This window comes from Dermacentor silvarum, chromosome 1 (genome assembly GCF_013339745.2).
Source record: "Dermacentor silvarum isolate Dsil-2018 chromosome 1, BIME_Dsil_1.4, whole genome shotgun sequence".
NCBI classification, from domain to species: Eukaryota; Metazoa; Arthropoda; class Arachnida; order Ixodida; family Ixodidae; genus Dermacentor; species Dermacentor silvarum.
This window is the reverse complement of record NC_051154.1, coordinates 221,055,238-221,075,779: the sequence shown is the minus strand read 5'-3', so window position 1 is coordinate 221,075,779 and position 20,542 is coordinate 221,055,238. Positions and strand designations below refer to the sequence as shown.

At 44.3% G+C, this 20,542-nt stretch overlaps 1 protein-coding gene across 2 annotated transcripts in view; it reads right to left on the bottom strand.

The window, feature by feature from the left end:
• The window catches only part of LOC119436783 (uncharacterized), a 147,216-nt gene extending 131,891 nt beyond the window's left edge, over positions 1 to 15,325 (bottom strand). Inside the window, exons 1-5 of one of the 2 annotated variants that reach the window (XM_037703774.2) lie at positions 15,134 to 15,325; positions 11,942 to 12,003; positions 11,690 to 11,779; positions 9,957 to 9,983; positions 8,944 to 9,118 (exon numbers count right to left, since the gene is read on the bottom strand). In XM_037703774.2, the coding sequence (XP_037559702.1) occupies positions 9,059 to 9,118; positions 9,957 to 9,983; positions 11,690 to 11,779; positions 11,942 to 12,003; positions 15,134 to 15,212 (318 nt within the window). In that variant the 5' untranslated portion in view covers positions 15,213 to 15,325 and the 3' untranslated portion in view covers positions 8,944 to 9,058. Of the gene's footprint in view, positions 1 to 8,943; positions 9,119 to 9,956; positions 9,984 to 11,689; positions 11,780 to 11,941; positions 12,004 to 15,133 lie in introns of those variants that run through there. The other variant, XM_049659988.1, reaches the window with a different exon arrangement.
• Between the last annotated feature and the right edge of the window lie 5,217 nt (positions 15,326 to 20,542).

The window sequence follows — 20,542 nt, the reverse complement described above, 5'->3', positions numbered from 1 at the left end:
CCTTCTCTTTCTTTCTTCAATGTCAACCGCCGTTCACTCGCCTTAACTTCACCTACGCCAGCTAACCTTCTGATACCATCTTACTCTTACGTAGAGCCATTTACTTAACCTTTACTTTTCTTTACTTCTTTTTACTTTCTTTCTTTTTAGGCTGCACAAGCTTCAGGCTGCACAACCTTCACTTTTTTTGTGTGTGTGAGTAAAACCGCACTTGCGGTTCCGGTGCTAGGCGCAGTCTGAATTAAGCGCATCTCGGTTTCATTTCGGCCTTTTCTCGCTAATTACGCATTATTACTGATCCAGTGGACCATTAGAGTTACAGAATGGGTGCCAAGAGAAGGGAAGTACAGTCGAGGATGGCAGAAAACTAGGTAGGGGGGATGGAATTAGGAAATTTGCAGGTGGAAATTCGAATCAGCTAACGCAATGCAGGGGTATAGTTGGAGATCGCAGGAAGAGGCCTTCGTCCTGCCGTGGACATAAATATAAGCTGCTGATGATGATGATGACTGATCTAATTGAATTCTCTACGCTAAATTGGTACGTCTTTCACATTCCTTACATTCCAAGCTTCACTTTGATGCCCTTTTCGTTGTCCTACGTGCGCCACAAGGCCTCAATTGAAATAACTAATTTACGAGACAAAAGTGGTCAAGATACCCAGATCCCTGAAACTCCACGCCGACGAGAACTCGCCTAAGACCTTATCTTGAAAAAGGCTTCGCATAAATAAATATGCTATTGTAAGTGCATAGGTTGTGCTGTACCTAAGGTCGTTCGTTTGATACCGAACTACTTTTTAATGGTGGCAAGAAACAAAGAAGCAAAATTTATGAGATTTCAGAGCACATGAAAGCGCACAAATATCAAAACGGAGCCATACAGCTTCGAACCACGCGAAACTTAAGGTCAGAACACACGCACGTTTTGCAGTGCGCGCTCACTCCTGGTTGCTACGGGTTGGACGCCTTGGTCGACTTATTGATAGCGCTTCAAAATGCGAAGTTGGGCCTGACTAAAAGAGGACGCTTAAGCTTCGGCTTTAAGAGCGGAACGCGACAGCATTATCGGGCCCCATTCGCATCGCAATTTTCTTTATGAGTAGGCTTCATTGCAACACACATTGGGGAAAGCTTGCACTGATCCCTTAAGGTAGGCTTCACTTTTAAACACAAATGCATTGCTGGGAAGACATTTTTCCAAGAGCAATATAAGCAGTCTTATATCAAAATATGAAGCCCTTACGGCCTTTTTTAATATTATTGCTTTATAATTTGTTTGCTGTTAATTGCCCCGAGGCGCACGCTTGTCCAAAACGCATTAGGATGGTCAAGTCCCAGTTTGACCTTGGCTGCGCTTGAAGGTCACATTTACGAAAACCGGGCTTTTCTGAGTTTGCACCTGGAGTAGTAGAACTATCGCTCTAATATCAGTTTCGAAGTGCAACGCACGCACACGCACAACAGCCGAAAATCTCATGCCGAATTCTCTGCAGGTGAGTATAGCAGCAAGGGCTGCCAATGAGATTTCTCTGACTACGCATAATGGGCAAAAAAAAATTCCGCATAACACGAGGAACACCACGGAAATAGACTTAGACGAACGAAGCGCTGACGCTGACGATTACTGGCTGTGTTGTTTATTATTATTATTATTATTATTATTATTATTATTATTATTATTATTATTATTATTATTATTATTATTATTATTATTATTATTATTATTATTATTATTATTATTATTATTATTATCGTTCTTGTCCGAGCTTTGCCTTGTATTATAATATCATGTATTGTTCAAGTGTCCTTCTCCTCCTTTTTCTTTTGTATTTACTTTGCGCTTTGTTGTCCGTACTCTCTTCTTTTCACAATTTTTATTTTTATTCATTTATTTTTTAATGATTTTTCCCTGAGTGTCTTGTTTTTGGTTTGTAATGTATGCGTGCGCCAGCACTCAGACCTTAGGGTTGTTCCTGGGCACGTTAAATAAACATGATTGATTGATTGATTGATTGATTATTATTATTATTATTATTATTATTATTATTATTATTATTATTATTATTATTATTATTATTATTATTATTATTATTATTATTACGTCTGCTGATCTGACTGCACACCTCTCGATCGTCGGAGCACCGCCGATTGATTGATTGAAAACTTTATTATTCCACCGAACTGGGGTGCCCGCCTCTTAACCTACACGTAGGTAGGGGGGGAGGACGAAGCAGTCCCCGCGCGTTGAGGACGGTGAGTATTCAGGGCCTCAACGCAGTGTTGCCAGGTTTGGCTATATATAGACAAATTGGGCTTCAGAAAAAAAAATTTTGGCGTCGACTTGGACGAGTTGGCTATGTGGCTATATTTGGGCTACTAAACATCCGCGACTTGGCTTTGTTTGGGCGATACGTGGCGCCCTAATCAACGCTCCACAGGTGGCTCTGATGTAGTAGAAACAAATCTCGAAGGCTATGTTTTAGCTGGCGGAGCCGGCCACGCGGCTGTGCGTGTGTGCGTGCGCGAAAGACTCCCGCTTTTGTACCCGCACAAGCGAGCGCTACTGCAACCTCCTCGGCTGTACAGGGGTCCCTCGTGCACGTTGGACACGCTATCAGAACGCACCCGTCGCCATCTACCACCATCGATACCGCAGCCCCATCTCTGGCGCAAACGGCGTCCACGTACACTACTTTATGCGCTTTTTGTTGTAGATAGGGTGCATATTTTTAGGTAGGGGGGCAATTCGGAAGCGTTTACGCACGTCCAACAGAATGTCCTTCTTGCCAGTCGGAGCACCCCTGTCCAATTGGATTCCTACCCATTCCATGATATTTCTCCCTGTTTTGGAATGGCCTAATCTTTCCAACTAAGACACTCGTACTGCCTCAGTGAGCTAAATTAGCGTGTTGTCAACCCCCATTTTGAGAAGGAGGTCTGTCGAGGTCGAGTCTGGGAGCCCTAGAGCTCTCTTTAGGCTCTTCCTAATGATCGCATCTATTTTGTCTTTTTCTTCTTGTTTAAAAACAAGATGCGGTGTGGCATACGCTATACTACTAGTAATAAAGGCTTGCGTGAGTCTGAGGAGGCTGTTCTCTTTGAGATTTCTGCCTTTGAGTGCAACTCTCGTAAAGATCCCCGTGACTTGCACCACGTATCCTTCTAACTTTTTGATTGTCGTGAGGTCGTATCCATTTCTTTGGATATACATGCCCAGAATTCTGATTTCCTCCACCTTGGGAACCTCATTTCCATTTACGAATACATTGATGGGTCTGCTGCTCCCATCGTGTCCCCTTTGATGTTTTGGTTCAATGATTAATAGCTCCGATTTCTGTAACGAGCACGTCAAGCCTCTGCTGGCCGCATGCTCTTCCACCATATTTGCCGCTATCTGTAGTTTAAGTCCGATGGCTGCGTCGCTCCCACTGTTAACCCAGATGTTGATATCATCCGCGTACATGCTAAATGTTATCAATTTAATCTTATTGAGTTTCGCCGGGAGACCCCTTATCGGTATGTTGAATTGGAAGGGTGATAACACCGACCCTTGAGGAGTCCCCTTGCTCCCAAGTGTGATGCGAGGCCACTTTACATCGAGAAATTTTATATTCGCCTCCCTCTGCGACAGAAAGTCTTTGACGTATGCATATGCCCTATGACCCACACCTATCTCTACGAGGCCTGCCAAGATAGCCTTGTGGCTAACGGTGTCAAATGCCTTGGTGAGGTCAAGGCCTAGGATGGCCCTGGTGTCAGTTGAGTCGTGTCGGTCTAGGATATCATGCTTAAGTCTGAGCATGACATCTTGTGTACTGAGCCCCTGCCTGAATCCAACCATTTCATGCGGCCAGAGATCGTTCTCCTCCGTGTACTTGGTCAGTCTCGATTGAACAACGTGCTCCATCAATTTCCCTACACACGAGGTGAGGGAAATTGGCCACATGTTGTTCAAGCCGGGTACTTTTCCTGGCTTTGGAATAAAGACTACGTCCGCCTGTTTCCATGTCTTTGGGAGTTATCCTGTCTCCCATACCTGGTTCTTGTATTTGGTTAGTGCGATGATAGACTCATCGTCTAGATTCCTGAGATCTGTGTTCATTATCTCGTCCGGACCGCGGGCCGATCTCTTTCTTAGGTTATTAATCTCTGCTCTAACCTCTGTCGTTGTGATGGGGGCATCGAGATCTGCGTTGGGAGGTCCCTCGTAGTCCTTAAACACCTCGCTCTCTGCTTTTCCAAGATATGTCTCTTGGAGCTCGCTAATGAGCTCGTCATTTGTGCCAACGAATCCATGCCTCGCTTTCACCTGGTTTGTACTAGCCTGCATTTTTTATTTATTAGGGTCGATGAGATGTCTAAGAAGGCTCCAGGTTTTGGAGAGATTCATATTGGCTTGCATCTCATCGCACTTGCTGTACCAATTCTGCTCGTTGAGCTTAATCGCATATGTTTCGATTTCTTTATTGAGTCTGCCTATTTCCGCCTGATATTCCTGTTCCATCTTTGTGCCTTGAGTCTTTTCTCCAAGTTACTTTCTGCTCCACATGTTCAGCAGTTTGCTGTCTAGCGCTGGGGGTGCGTCCTCATCCTCTATAGTTGTAGTCGCTTGCCCTGTGTGCGTTTTAAGGAGGTGTGTCCACTCGTCGATATTGTAGATATCGTCCGGCAGTGAGGCCTCCTTTCTTATTTCTCTGAATTTATCCCACGCCGTTAATTTCGGCTGTTTGATGAGGCGAGTCTTGACGCCTTTTTCTAGCGCGAGCGAAATAATAAAGTGGTCGCTGCCTAGATTTTGTCCTGTGCTTCTCCACGTTACTGTTCCCGCCATATGGGTTATCGTGAGGTCGGGTGTCGTGTCCCTGGTTATACATACTGACGCATGGGTCAGTATGTAGAGTAAGCCCTAGCGTTTGTATATCCTCCCAAATTCGTCTACCTTTGGGGTCTCTGTAGGTATATTCCCATTTCTCATGAGCCACGTTGAAGTCTCTCATAATGATGAGAGGTCTCCCATCTACGGCTTTGAGTGCTTTGCGGAATAAAGTAATGAATTTAATTTTCTTCTGCCTGGGTGTGCTGTACACATTCAGCAGAAATATGCTATCTCTATCTTTTCTTTCCTGTTATAATCTCAACGAAAAAAGCCCCTGCCTCGCTTGGGCACCGCCGAATGCCTGCAAACACCTCAAGACGAGGCACGATTCGTACGCCTCGTTTCTCGTCTGCGTTGATGAAGCCGTCAATGATGAAGCATTTAATCACCTGTACGATCCGTCTATGTGGTCAATGGGATGCCTGTTTAAGCCGTTCCGTGGGGTGCTACACGACGGCTTGCTTCATGCTTCCGAGAAAACCCCAAAAAGTTCAAAGTGGTGTGTAAACTAGAAATTTTATACCAAAACGTTCGTGGACGTCGCACCAAGGCAAATGAATTTTTCGCCAATGTCATTTCGTCGTCTTTCCCTATTTGTGTGATTTACGAAGCTTGGCTATGCAGTGAAATTTTCTCTTCAGATTTTTTCCCCCACATTACAATGTCTTCCCCAGTGACAGGGACTTCAGTGGAGTTAAACAAAAAGGTGGTGGCGTACTTATGGCAGTCGACAGTTCACTGAGATGTGTAAGGCGCAACGACATAGAAAGGGTTCAGGAATTGATTTGGCTTGAAGTCAGCCTAGCACGCTGTGAAAAATTCTTAATCGGAACTTTCTATGTACCACCGAATATTTCCCCTGTCTTGTTTCATGAGGTAATCTCTCCTATTGAAAATGTCTTATCCTCCCATAGCAAGCACAGAGTAATCCTTCTTGGTGATTTCAACACACCAGGAATTGATTGGAACACATTTACATATTCTCAGTATAATCATTACATAGAGAATAAATTCAGCTGTTGTTGGACTTTCTGTCCTTCTGTTCTCTTCAGCAGCACAACTTGATCGCCAATTCTTGTGGCAACGTTTTAGACCTTTGCCTCTCGAATGCTCAAGTTATAGATGTCTCCCGTTCTGACATTTCCCTTCTCCATCCCGATAAGTTTCACCCCTCACTTAAGATAAGTGCATCTGTGTCAGCCTTGAGGCAGTGCTCCTCCACTGGCATTAATGAATCTTCTCGCTTTGCTCCCTGCCTTTCCCCTTTCTTCTGTCTCTCTCTCTCTCTCGCTTTGCTTTCAAGCGGGGGGATTAGGTTGGCTTGTACGATTTCTTTTCCGCCACCGATTGGTCACTGTTCACAGATAAAACCAATGTCGATGACCAAATAGATCAGTTTACGAAGCTTGTTTTGAGCAGTATGCGCAAATACATTCCTCAGTATAGTCCTAAACACTCTAGATATCCCCACAGGTTCTCATCTGAACTTATCACTGCCCTAAAGTATAAAGATCGCGCGCACCGTAAAACCAGAAGTCCGGTGCTTAATAAGTGGAGAGAAGAATTCCGCTTATTTCGAACTCTCTGCAAACGCCTCTATAAGCGGGATCATGACTCATATATTGCATTCTTAGAGAAGAGCGCCTACGACCGGCCGGCGGAATTTTGGAAGTATATCCGCAATGTGCTCTAGTAATCGCGGAGAGTGTTTTCGCCTGCTCGACTCAAGAGGAGTAGAAGTCCAAGCAGTCGCGGATTGTTTTGCTGCCCATTTTTCTTCCTTATATAAACTTTCAGGTTTCAACGCTGGTGTCAGTCAGCAGCACACAATGGCTCCTACATCTAGTCCTGTGTTGTTTGATGAAAAGCTGATCAGCGAATGCGTTAAGCGCTTGAAACCTTCCCTATCCTGCGGCCCTGATGGCATCCCCTCCGCAATTTTAAAAGCTTACGGCAGTATATTTGCACCAGTTGTGACATCTATATTTAATAACTCTCTGAATACTTCCACTTTCACTCGCATGTTGAAAACTCCTCGTGTTTTTCCTGTATTTAAGTCTGGCTGTAAAACCGATGGCTCAAATTATCGCCCAATTTCTCTTCTTTGTGCCACGTCTAAAATTTTTGAGCTTGCTCTTCACAACATAATGTCTTTTTCTTGGAAGAACGCATTGATCTCGAATCAGCATGGATTCCTCACCACTCCACTATCACAAATCTCACAAGTTTCATGACACAGATCTTCTCGGCGGTACTCCAAAAGGGGGAAAGTTAGCACAATTTATTGTGACCTCAGCAAAGCTTTTCATATGGTCAGCCACTCACTGCTTCTGATCAAGCTTACACACTTTGGTGTGGAATCGCCAACTGTAAATCTCATGCGGAGTTATCTTATCAGTAGATTATGTTGTGTTAACGTCAATGACCAAACGTCTTCTTACGTGGCAACTAGCGGCGTCCCTCAGGGATCAGTAATGGGACCACTTATTTTATTTTAATAATGACGTTCTTTGCGCCATTCGGCATTCTTCATTCCTTCTATGTGGCGATGACATGAAGTTTTTTAATGCAATTCACACTGTTGATGACTTTCGCATCCTGCAGTCTGACCTGCTTTCTTTTTCTAAATGGTGCACAGATATATAATAACCTAACCTTGAATGCTGTTAAGACCAAAGTCATGACTTTCACCCACAAAACAGCAAGCATTTCTTTTTCTTATTCGGTAGATTCTGTACCATTGTGTAGGGTCCGTGAGACCAATGATCTCTGTGTACTTTTTGATACAACCTTACACTTTTCAGCTCACACTAAACCCGTTGCAATGCGGGGTATGCGCACTCTTGGCTCTGTTTGCAGACTATCGAGAGAATTCAATTCTCCTCTTCCGCAAGTTGTACACACGAATCTGTCTTCCCCAACTCGAATACGCGTCGGTCGTCTGGAATGGCATCACTAGATCCAACAGTAACATTATAGATCGGGTCCAGAAAAAGTTTCTAAGCCTACATCATCACCGCTTTGCTAACATGGACGCTGGACCTTGCTGTAGCACTGTCGGGTTATTGTCATTGCTCTTACTTCGCTGCCGACGTAATCGTGCTGACCTTCTGTTTCTTTTCAAACTCCGTTACGGTATCCTCATGTGCCCCGAACTCCTCAGTTGTATAATTTTTCGTATTCCGCGCAAGATCACCAGAGAACATAAGCCTGTCCATGTTCCTGCCTGTCTTCACCAAGTCTTTATAACGCCCACTTTCATGACCTTGATATTCATCACAACTCTGTCTTTGTTCTTTTCCTAGCTTTGGGTTGTTCTGTCATAGTTTCATAGTTTCACATATTGTTCAACTGCCCTTCTCCTCCTTTCTCTTATGTATTCATTTTGCTCCTTATTGTATTTACACTCTTCTTTTCAAGATTGTTACTTTTATTCATTGTTTTAGTTAACTAATATTCCCCTGTCTTTTTTTGTTTGTGTGTTTTTATGTATGCGTGCGCCAGCACTGACCGCATGGTTGTTCCTGGCCCCGATAAATAAATGATTGATTGATTGATTGATTGATTGATTGATTGATTGATTATTTGTTGTTGTTGTTAGCGGACCAAGAGCAGACCACGCATATCCGTCTGATCACGCGAGTTTACACTTCTCTGGAAGTACTTAAAGGCAGATGGTGCAGCTCGGACACAGGCGGCCTGACTGAAATTGAACTCTTGCAATGCATCGACATCGTTAGAATATTCTATTTGCGTGTACAATTTGAAAAAGTAGCGATCGAGCATTCTCCACCTCGGCCGTCTATTACCTTCAGGCGGTCGGCCTTGCCGCTCGACTGGGGAGGCCTCCTTCCTCTTCTTTTCTTTTATTCCCCTCACCCCTTCTCTCTCCAGGGCAGTTGAGGTGTCCTCATAGCGAGAGACCGTTACACCACTGCACTTTTCTCATCAATTTTCTTCCTTTAAATGTCACATACTACTACTACTATAGCGTCTATTACGATGTCATGGAGAAGGTATTCATGCCTCAGGACTTAATGCACGACGACAATAAAAACTCGTGCATTTCTACCCACATTGCCTTTATTTTTCCGTGCACTCTCCGAGTGTACGAAAGCAATCTTGTCTCAATCTGAGAACTGTTGCTTCCATCTGGACAGTGCGTCTCACGCCTCCATGGTTATCGAGAGCTTGGCTTGCATTGAGCGTAGGCCGCCTTAATACCGTTGGCTACTCTCTCCTGAAAAAGAAGAAATACAAAGGGGGGAAATGAGAATGCTTTCGGAGCAGCCGTTTGTCCATATTTTAGTAAAGCCTTCGCTGTAGATGGATTATGCCTCGCTGTAGAAGGCGTCCCGGTTATGCAAGCCTTGCCGATCTGGCAAACGTGCGCTCGTTCATCCACTATCGGTGCAGGCGCTGCCGCAATACCGAACATCGACCCACAAGGCAGTGAAGGCCCTTTTGTGCTTTCTTAGAACGACTGGCTTGTGGTGCTGTCTGCCGCGAGCTTGCGCATCCACCGCGTCTTCTCTCTTTCTCCACATTCCGTTCCCCTGTTTCCCTGCCCCACTGTAGGGTAGCCAGTCAGACGTGCTTGTGGCTAACACCTCTGCCTTCTCACTTTATTTTCTCGCTGTCTTTCTAGCTCGAGATATACATCTTGCCCTAACACTTGTTTGTTCTAACCTGAAGTTTCCGCCACACAAGTATTTTATTGCACTGGCTTTCATATGTCAGGACACTAGTACATTCCCGTTATTATATAGGTTTCCACTTATTATTGTCCCCACAATCGTAACTTTCATGGTCCCGTGATGTTGGAGAGAAAGCCGTCTGTCCACTTCAGAGTGATCCCTGAGGCAATGCTTTCGAAAGAAATGTTCTAAAAAATTGTTGCCCGTATACGCAAAGCAGTTGTACTCTAAATCCGAGCATAAAAACAGGCGCCGGCCAGTGGTGGTATGCATAATGTTTGTGAACGCGAAAGCAATGCTTCAACGGAGAGCATCAAACAAACAAAAACAAAGCAAAACAAAACAAGATTGGATTGCAAGTAGTGACGGACGCGTACTTACCGAGAACACAGTAGTAATCAGGGCACCCTACAAAGGGGAGAAAAAAAAAAAGTACAATTTCAGTCAAAATGCCCGAGTGGGTTTAGAACACGCTATAATTTACTGTTAATCTCTGCGCGGAGATAGACATTTTCTTGATTCCGAACTATGCAACAGATTATATGGAAAAAGGTTCGATTTTGCTGCTTATACGAGTAAGTGCAACGCTAACACTTATTAAGTTAGTTTTCCTGCTCTGCGGACCTATATCCACGTGGTGGATACGTAAGACAAAATATTTAGGAAAGAACCTCAAGAAGATTGGCAGTGGACAAAAGTTAGCTTGTTTAAGTTCAAAAATAACTTCACTTATGAACGAGCGTGTGGACACGGTATGTACGCGAGAGCAGGATATGATATAACATGTGGCCAGCTGCGCACCAGCCTCTTGGTATTGTCACTCCATTTTACTTCTGGTCATATATAAAGGTCATAAATGTACTTGCCAGAATGCGAATAAAACCAAAGCAGAATTCACAGCATAAAAAATAAGGAACCAACTTCACATCAAAACAAAATCACAGAGCTAGTTCGTCACTGTTCATGCAATTCGAACAAACTTTCATGAAAAAAAAATACCAGCCAACTACATGTGCGATAACGTAGTAAATTTCCGTGTTACCTATTTGCGTACACGTGGGACAGGCTAGTCCAGCAACGCCAACAGCCACGTTTTATGGAAGCAAATACATAAAAAATTCTAGGGTTTTACGTGCCAGCACCACGATATGATTAATTTCGGATTAATTTGGATTAATTAACTTCGGATTAATTTTGACCACCTTGGGTTCTTCAACCTGTACCCAATGCACAAGGGTGTTTCTGCATTTAGCTCCAGTTGAAATGAGACCCGTGACCGGGATTTAATCTCGCGACCTCGTGCTTAGCAGCGCAACGCCAAAGCCACTAAGCAACCACGGTGGGTCGCAAATCTAACCGCGTATACAGGGTATTCATTTTTAAGTTTTATGGAATTTTTAGAAATCGCCTGTGGCAGATAGCATAATTCTTATCATTGAGCTGGGTTATTCGATGAGGCGGATGTTAGTAGCGCGAGAAATTGAAACAGATATTCAACTAATCAACAATAATTCACTCGTTAACTTCTAGTTAATTACTTTACGACACATATTGCAATTTACGAATTGTAGCCGATGAGCTTGTAAGGCGTATCCACTTGGAATTAATTTCCAGAATGACACCAGTTTGGTGTCATTCTGGATGGTGCGCCATCAAACTCTCCGTAAAAATGCACTGTTGTTCCACTTACTTTTTTTTTACCAAAATGGTGTTTTATACATTGAAGCGCAACAGTAACTGGAACGCCCATGTATTTCGTTCCAGACTTTGAGAAATAATATCTCGAAACTGGTGTCATCCTGGAAATGCATTCCAAGTGGATGCGTCTTGCAAACTGACCGGCTACAATTCGTAAATTGCTATATTTGTCGTAAAGCAATTACCTAGGAATTTGATTAGTGAATTTTTGTTACTTAGTTGGATATGTGTTTCGATTTCTCGTGCTACTAATGTGCGCCTCTTCGAATGATCCAGCTCAATGATAAGAATTATGCTACCTGCCACAGGCGATTTTAAAAAATTTCGTAAGCTTAATTTTGAACACCCGGTATAACAGGCAGCAAACAGACAAACGTGACATCCAGTAAACCAGAGTTTCGAGAATCTGCACTCACAAAGTCCACGTCAGTCTGGCATTTCGCTTTAATAATCTCCGCGACGTTGTCTCCTTTCTCGCCGAGGATCTCCAACGCTTTTGGTTTCACCTGCATTGAGAGTCATGTTGTAGAAAACTATGGAGCAGCATCAATAGAGGAGAAAAGTACTTTTTTATTAGTGGGACGCCTTTAGGTGATTAATTGGTTCATACATTCAATAATTACTTGACTCATTTATTCACTGAGCAGGTGAGTAAGTGACAGTTGTACCTGAGGGGGTGCTTGCTCTGCCATGCAGCTCAGAACTCCCTTGATTTCATCGTTGGACAAAGCTAGAAAACAAAAGCAACAACTATGTTAACCTTCTATATGGTGCCCCAGCTAACATTAGCCAAACTGCTCAAAAAAAAAAGAAAAAAAATTTAGAAAACTTGGTACAAGGTATGATTTTAAGACCTACAGGGTTAGCTCGTCAGTCCTCTGACGAAAGAACACCTTTAGATCTTGGTATTGCATCTTGCACGGTGATTCTTTTTTCTTTTTTTTTTCTTGGAACATCTTAGCTAACTGGTACACACGGTATATCGTTGAGTATGGGTATTGCATTTCTCTATGGCGGCTTATTCATGCGACCAAGTTTGCGACGACCACAGCATACTGAAAAACCCCAAGAGCGCAGCCTTAAAGTAAGAAAACGCGCAAGAAAGGTGACGATTATTGTTAGAAGACAAGATGAGTTTCAAAGAAGCGATGTGCTCGTTCAATGGGATGAAAAAACACCCGTCGAACTATAGCCGGTTAATTAGCGTTACTGTTCGCAAATGAGTTCAGAGAAAATTACGTTTTGATACTCAGCTTTCTTGTAAATCAAACCGAAGCTCTCCCGCCTAATTTAAAAGATACAAAAGTGTATACCAACAACCTACAAAACCTTATTTCACTTCCATTGTTTGGGCCCCTGACTTATCCCACAACCTCTAGAGAACACATTAACTTTTGCGATAAATAGCACGATGCTGTAGCAACTTTGAGTCGGTATAATTTAGTACACGCAAACAAGGTGTGCCAAACGAATTTAAGCGCGGTTAAATGGAAACTTCGCCACTCCAATCTATAGGCTAGCCTGGAACTATACTCGCGCACAAGAATATGCGCACAACTGGTTTTATTGTAGAAGTAGGCAGCATAGCCTTTATCTCATTTTAAATTCGTAATTTTCTGTATTATTTCACGCAGTTGGCGGGTAGAAATTGAAACAAGAGGGAGTATACAATGGGAGCAATTTCGTCAGCTTTATTCGTACTTAAAGTAAATAAGAGTCTTGCCAAGCGACTTCTACCTGTATAGGGAGTTGCGGCCGTTCCACAAGGTCTGCAGCAAGCTTTTTAGAAATGCATGGACGTTTCTTAGGTGTGGTCACTTCATATATGGGCACGAAGGAAAAACGCATCAATTTTTAAATGTTGTTCATACATAGTTTTTTTTTTTTTCGTAAAGTAGGCAATGAAAAACTTGACAGTCAAAGCGCGCGTGCATTTTATAAGCTGCAACATTTGACGGCAGTGCTGAGCACCCTTTTGCTAACCCATATTCTCATAATGAAAAGTAGCGCAATAAGCGAGAAAAAAAAAAGGAGGGCGAAAGGAATAGTGCTCGTTACTCTAGCCCTGCTTTTTTGCTCACTTTTTTTCCGCAATGCTTTATCATGCCAACATGCAGACTATAGACCAGCAAATCATCCTGCCCGTAATCTCATCTAAAAAGGCAGCCAAACTGAAACGTAATTTCTATGAATTCGGAAGGCGACGTCTTACAGACTTCGACAGCGTTTTCCCGACCCCCCCCCCCCCCCCCTTCTTTTTTTGCTTGCTAGGGACCTGCCATGGTGGTTCAGTAGACTGAGCGTTTTATTCCTGAGAACTAGGTCGCGGGTGCCATTCCAGGCCGCGGCGGCCGCTTTTCGGTAGACGCGTACTGCAATAATGCTCGCGCACCCTGTTTTGGGTACAAGTTAAAGGACCACAGGTGGCCAAAATTCATCCGCATAACCCTGCACTATGGCATCTCCTATAACCCACGCTCAGGTGACGATTTCTTTACATCATGTTCTCGGATCTGTAAGCGGTTTATATGTATTTTTTTATTCGTAGACGGCGCAGCGCTTCGACAATTCCACGCTATGGGAGCGTGCTGCGCGAGTATCGTAACATTTCTAGCTGGTTGCTGGCCATTAGATCAACTTCTCAGTGTAACAGAAAATACTGTACAGCAATGTGTCGGCACACATGAGCGCTGTACGTCCGGCAGTATTTTTAATGTTACGTACAGTCTTTCATACACCGAGAAAATGTTTTCCTTATTTTTGGCAAAGCTTATTGTTTAGGTCTTCGCTGCATTAAGCTTGTACGTGATAACAAACATTTGTTGCAAGTATCGCTGGTTGGTGCCTATTTCTCGGTGTCCTGCGTGCACCATGTTGGCCTTTATCAGTTGGTCAAGTGGTGTAAGAGCGTGACTAATAAACAACATACGCCAGCGCAGTACAAGCTAAATGTACCAACGTTACTAACAAAAGAACGACACTCGATAAAAACTACGCTCAGTAACAGCGTGGCCACAAAATATGCGGCAAGAACAATGACAATAACGCTGAATTCCAATGTCACTGACAAAATGGCCGACAGACGTCAGGCATTGGTCAGGCAGCTCGTACGACAAATTTGGTCGTATGCTTGAGTGGCTCAAAAGAATAGGCTTTGATATGGCATTGTTTAGCTGAGCGCGGAGGAGTGGCTGGCATCATCCATCATTTCAGCCTCTCCTACACGCACATCTATCATTATCAATATATAGAAAACGCTTCTGCCAATATTAATATCGGACGTAACATTGGCAGGGCGACCAGCCGAAGACAGACGATGCCTATGTATGAATTGTTCCCGAATTCGGGCCCGAATTCACCGAGATTCCTTATTAGCTAACCATCTCAGAAATTCACATTCACGCGAGGTCGAAAAATGTAGACAGACCATTGAGAGATTCCTTGTTCATAAAAAATAATCTGCACTGACAAGCCCCCATCACTTAACGTTTGGCAGCTGTCTTCATATCTTATCTTCTACTTTCCTCATCGTTTCTACCATTCTCCTAATGGAGAGCAGCCAACCGGACAGTTACCCTGGTTAACCTCTCTGCCTTTCGTCTCTTAATTTCTTCTCTCTCTCTCTCTCCGATCTCACGACTGGCTCGTGACCTCTTACACGAACTGTTTTAGCGTGCAAACTTTGTCAATTCGGCTCTAAATCTTGCTTTCGCAACCTAGATTTAGGTCTCAAACTGCAAGTGCACTAACACAGACAGAGTGCAGGCCGTTAGACTAAATAATAATAATAATAATAATAATAATAATAATAATAATAATAATAATAATAATAATAATAATAATAATAATAATAATCTTACCACACAGCTCCTTGCCACCGGCAGCCTCAGCGAGAAAGGCTCCGGCGAGGGCGAGACTGCAGACTAGGAGCACCTTCATTTCGGATGGGTTAAGGTTCTTTCTGCGAGAAAGCAACGACGACACAGAAGGCGCAAGGAAATGGCGCGGATGTTCAGTCAGAGTACCTGAACAGCGAGTTTGATGGAAATAGCACTACGGGCGCAAATATATATAGGGGTGCGCTCTCTTCACGGTGTCCTTGATCGCGACGACCAAGCTAAGTTTGAATCTTGTGATGACTCCCTCTCCATCTCGGGACGCTCACGTGCGTGGCGAGTATTTCTTCCTGACACATACGCATATGCAAATAATAAAAGAAACAATGGTAGGATAAGTTACGCAACACGGAAGGCTGCTGTCTGCGAGAGGATGATTGCATGGGTCGTAGGAAATCATGGCACTACGACGATGCATTGCACATTTTGATCGATTCTTGCTCCATGGCTATTTCAATTTTTTTCTTGCACACGTTTGCATGCCTGTGTGTGCGTGTGTGTATGTGTGTGTGCGTGCGCGCACGCACATGTGTGCATGTATGTGTACGTGAGTACATGCCCGCTAGCGTTTGGGTGCATGTGTATGTTGATGTGTGCGTGCGTGTATGACTACATATGTGCAAATGCGTCTCTGTGTGCGTGTGCGTCCACGTGTGTGAATATCTGTGCGCGCATGTGTACTATATACATGTGTGCATGTGTGCGTGCTTGTGTGTGAGTGGAGGTGCAAACGTATGCGTATTTGTACGTATACGTGTACACACGCGTGAGTCAGTGTATGTGTGCATTAGTATATGCGCGAAGGCGTGTGTGTGCGTGTGTTCGTATGTGTACGTGTGTGTATGCATATACGTGCGTGCGCATGTGCATGTTTCTGTGCGCGTGTATGAATATGTGTATATGTGTGTGTGCTTGTGTGTGCACGTGTATGTGTGTGTAAGCGCTTGTTATGCGTGTGTGCATGTGTGTGTGTGTGCTTGTATGTGCGTGCGCGCGTCCGCTTGCGCATGTGTGTATGCGCTTGTGGTGTGTGTGTGTCTGTACGTGTGCGTGTGTGTGTGTGTGGGGGGGGGGGGGGGGGTGTTGGCGGTGTTGTCTGCGTGCCGACCGAATCGAGGATTCCACTCAAAGTGGCATACGGGATACGCACTTTCCAGCAATACCTTAGGACCGCCCTGATTTTTTCGCATGCTTTCTAACCACATCTCAGTAACTACGTCATTGGAGCAGAAGTCATCAAACTTTTTGTTCGTAAGTGCAATTGGCCATAGGCCGGCCCCATTCACTAATAATATGCCCGTCATCACTTTTAGGCTGGCACGTGATCTTACGAACAGGTAAGTAAGCACTTTTTCATGCATTCGTGCCCTGTTGTTTAGTCCGTGCTTACAACATTCAGAATTTACTTGTTTTACGCTCGTAACATCGTCACACAGCACCACGGACCTACATGCATGATCAATTCCTCAATATGACATATTGATGGAACTGCTGATACCTTGTCGATGGTATTGTTACAAGCTTCGAGTGAAAAAATTTTTTCTTGTTCCATCGCTATCACGCTGCGCGACAAGTGTAATACTCGGGGCAGCACGGCGCAAAGCAGAACTACGTCTGCCTACTTTCGCGATAACACCACCGAAGCGTGCCCGAATATTCACATACTGGGTGCTCTAAAGAAATCTGTAGGGTAGTGTCATTCATGTTTCCACCAACACGCAAATCCTACATGCTTAATTAGTAGAAGTGTGCTAATGGTAGTTTTTGAGACCGATTCAAATACGAATCGAAAGAGGTAAGAGCGAACCGAATCGGATATAACATATTTGTTGATTAGCTTGTAAATTATGCACAGCCTTTGCAGCATTAACATCAAACAATTTTCACATTCTAGTACTCACAACATTAGAAAGTTTCCGTTATTACACTGCGCATTATAAGGCCTGCTTTATTAAAAGCACAAAGGGAGCATTAGGAACAACTAAGCAGTTTGGAAACTCAGGGCTCTTCGGAGCATACGAGGTCATGCATTATCATTTAACGTTTATAAAGGCAGCTTTGTGGGCCATTTAATATCTGTCAGAAATGCGTGCCGGATGCGGCAGTGCCAGACCCAAAAGCTATTTTAACAGCGAATTCAGCTGTTTTAGCCAGCCGTAATTTGTGGGGCGTGCCAAGAAACTGCCGCGCCGTAGCCATGGCAACCCGGAGAAGAAAGAGGAGACCGCGTGCATGCGCACGCCGTCTCTTCCTTGCTAGCTCCCTGCCTTCCCAACCCCCGCCTCTCTTATCTCGATTGCATCGTATTGACAACTACTGCATCAATAAATAATACCAAACTATATCCACTGATGAATGCCGTGTCTAAACAACATTTTCGTACTTTGCCGGGAAAGTATACATGGTTGCCTGAGCGACGCAGCGGGCTCTAGTATGTAATGTACACTGTGGATCGGATAAAAGATGTCACATTTCTGCTTCAATTTCATGTTTCATCGTGTACAGTCAATGACTTGAAGTATTCAAAAAATATTCGTAATTTTGAATAGTGACTATTTGATTAGATGGTCAAAACGAGTAGTGACTACTCGCTTCGAAGACCGAATGGAATAGGAGAATATTCATATCGTTATTCGTAAGGTTCGACTATTCGCACACCCCAATAATAATTAGCAACGAATAAAACTTTCTTCGCGGTCATTTATTGCTTTTTCTTATGCAACATCGCCGATGCAAAGGTTCGCGTTCTCTCGCACAACCGTGTTTCGGGGCACGTTCGTCGCCGAACGCCAACTATTATAGCTCTTTGAGACGCACGTGCTGTCGTGCAAGAGTGCTGGGGCGCCTGAAGGTTTACATGCTGAGGTGGAGCACCCAGGAAGGACAGCCCTCCTCTTCTCCCGCCACCCTCTTCCCCTGAGGCCGCTGCGGGGTAGCGCTCCGGCGGCGAGACAAGGTTCTTCTCGGCACCCTGCTCAACTTTGTTAACGACTGCCACCTCACCGAGCGACTCTAGCTCCGGTCTTTCGAGCGCGTCCATCATGCCGCTTCTGCAGCTTTGAAGCACTCCCCCCAACTATTTAACTCCGCTTCGCCAGTGCAGTGTGGTTTAGGTGTTATAGACAGAGATGTTCTAGACAGTAACCTGTCTGTGAGACAGCTTACTTCCCGGCACATTACCCCCTTTTCTTACCCCCCACTCCAAGAATATCCTCCCCCTATCTAGTGGTGGGAGAGGAGAGTGGCCGTCACTGTCAACGCCGACGCTGCTGGAAACAACACACATATTATGAACACACTTGAAAGTGCCCACAAGAACGCTCGTTCAAGTAAGTATAGTTACGGTTCCTGGCTCAGCCCAATACCCAAACAAAAAATTCACAGCACTTCTTGGAAGGGCTGCACTTCGAGCAAGGGAAGCGTGCAGTCATTTTTTTCGAGTTCCCCTCCAAATTTTTTCTACGGGTGGCGCGGCCTGATATATTTACAAAACGTGACAGCTACAATTACTTGCCATACTTTCGTTCTCAATTCCAGACCACGCACAGTGGAGTTTTGATGCACATTGTCCACCTTGGCCTTGTCCTCCATTGCAGATAAATTCCGAGATTGCCCGACTGGAAAGAAATGCTATCTGCACCTTTTTTTTTACTAAAATGCTAACTCTGTCAGAAACATGATTATCACAATGGAAGTATACAAATATATACTGATGGTTCAACAACTTCCTCAGGATCAACGTATGCATTTGTAATTTGATCACACAGAATACGTCAAAGTTGTCATCTTTCACATGGAGCATCATCAATGATAGAAGAGCTTCATGCAATACTATTGGCCACTGAATTTATTCAAGTACAGAAGAAACCTGCTGTATCGTCTATTCTCAAAGACTCAAAGTCAGTTCTTCAATGCTTGGGGCGCTTTTGCCTGCATGATCCAAGCGACAACATCTTGCCATCTGATTCAGATCGCAGTGTCTATAAATAAATAAAAAAATAAACATAATTTATCAGATTTTCTTGAAAATAGCTACAGCTGCGTCGTCAGGCCATCAAACAAAGTTACAATGTCTCCTGGACATTGTAACTTTGTAATTGTAATGTAACTTGTAACTGTAACGCACCCTGCGCGGCCCTGCACATAAAGGTAATTTAGAAATCTTGCACAGGGCTGTATCAATTGCACTGGCATCTGTGATCACTGTCGAGCATCGGTTCGCTGCTTGGACCGCGCTACTCAAGCGCCACGCTTCTGCTTTGACATTTGGTTACGAGCACGCTGCGCTGCACCAGGTTCAATAAATTTTGGATGATTGAGCTGCTGAGTTGCGTCGGAAGCGTATGGACTAACCACAGCATAACTACCAACCACTGACACGCGTTGGCGGGCCGCCGGCACCTGGTTCTAAGCATTGCCCGACAGCAATGTAGGCGCCTGCTTTCGCTAAATGAGGCAACCCTCAACCGCGAAACGTTATAGTGATCAGATTCAATCGACGACTACAGTCACATATGTCCAACAATAACAATGAAAAATACGACTGATTATCACGCCAGGTCCCGACGAAGCAGACGCGGCTGTCACCGCTACCGACGACGAAACGCCACATCCACTGGCCGGGCTTGCTGTTGCCATGGCACACCACACTGAGCGTTAACGCGAGCACGTGATACATGTAACAAGTCAAGCGGCACAAGAAAAGCGAAGTGGAAGAAAACAATCGAAATAATGCTCGGCGAAGATCAAACAACGGAAGTGCGGCCGGCCTGCTGCTCTCGCAAGGCTCACAGTCCAAAATGGCGGCATAACATGTTCTGACGTTAGACGTCGCCCGTGTCGGGCAATGGCGCCACTGAAACGTCGGTTTCTGAAAAGGTTTACATATATATATATATATATATATATATATATATATATACAAAAAAGAATTATAAACTCGAGAAAATGTCACTTGCTGACTTCTTTCTTTGGTACAGAGTAGTAGTGTGAAGTTGTAATTCTTGTTGTACACTGGGAAGGAAAAAAAGGAGGGGGGGGGCACTGAAGCTGATTCAAGTTGTAGTAAGAATACAAAATACACAAGAATCTTCCCGTGTAAATGTTTTTGCTGCTCAAACGGCTTGGAACGTAGATGTCCTGTACTTTGTAATAGCTTGTAGGCAAAGACGTATTATTGCTAGTCACTCGCTTACTCTGTGGGCGGTCACGTTCAGCTCCGAACATTCGTGTAGTATCGGTGTAGTCGCCGTCGCCCAGGCTTAGGCGCATTGATTCAATTGTACACCCATTCCCTCATTCCTCATACGTTGACGATAGAGTGGGCATAATTGACCCGCCGTGGTTGCTCAGTGGCTATGGTGTTGGGCTGCT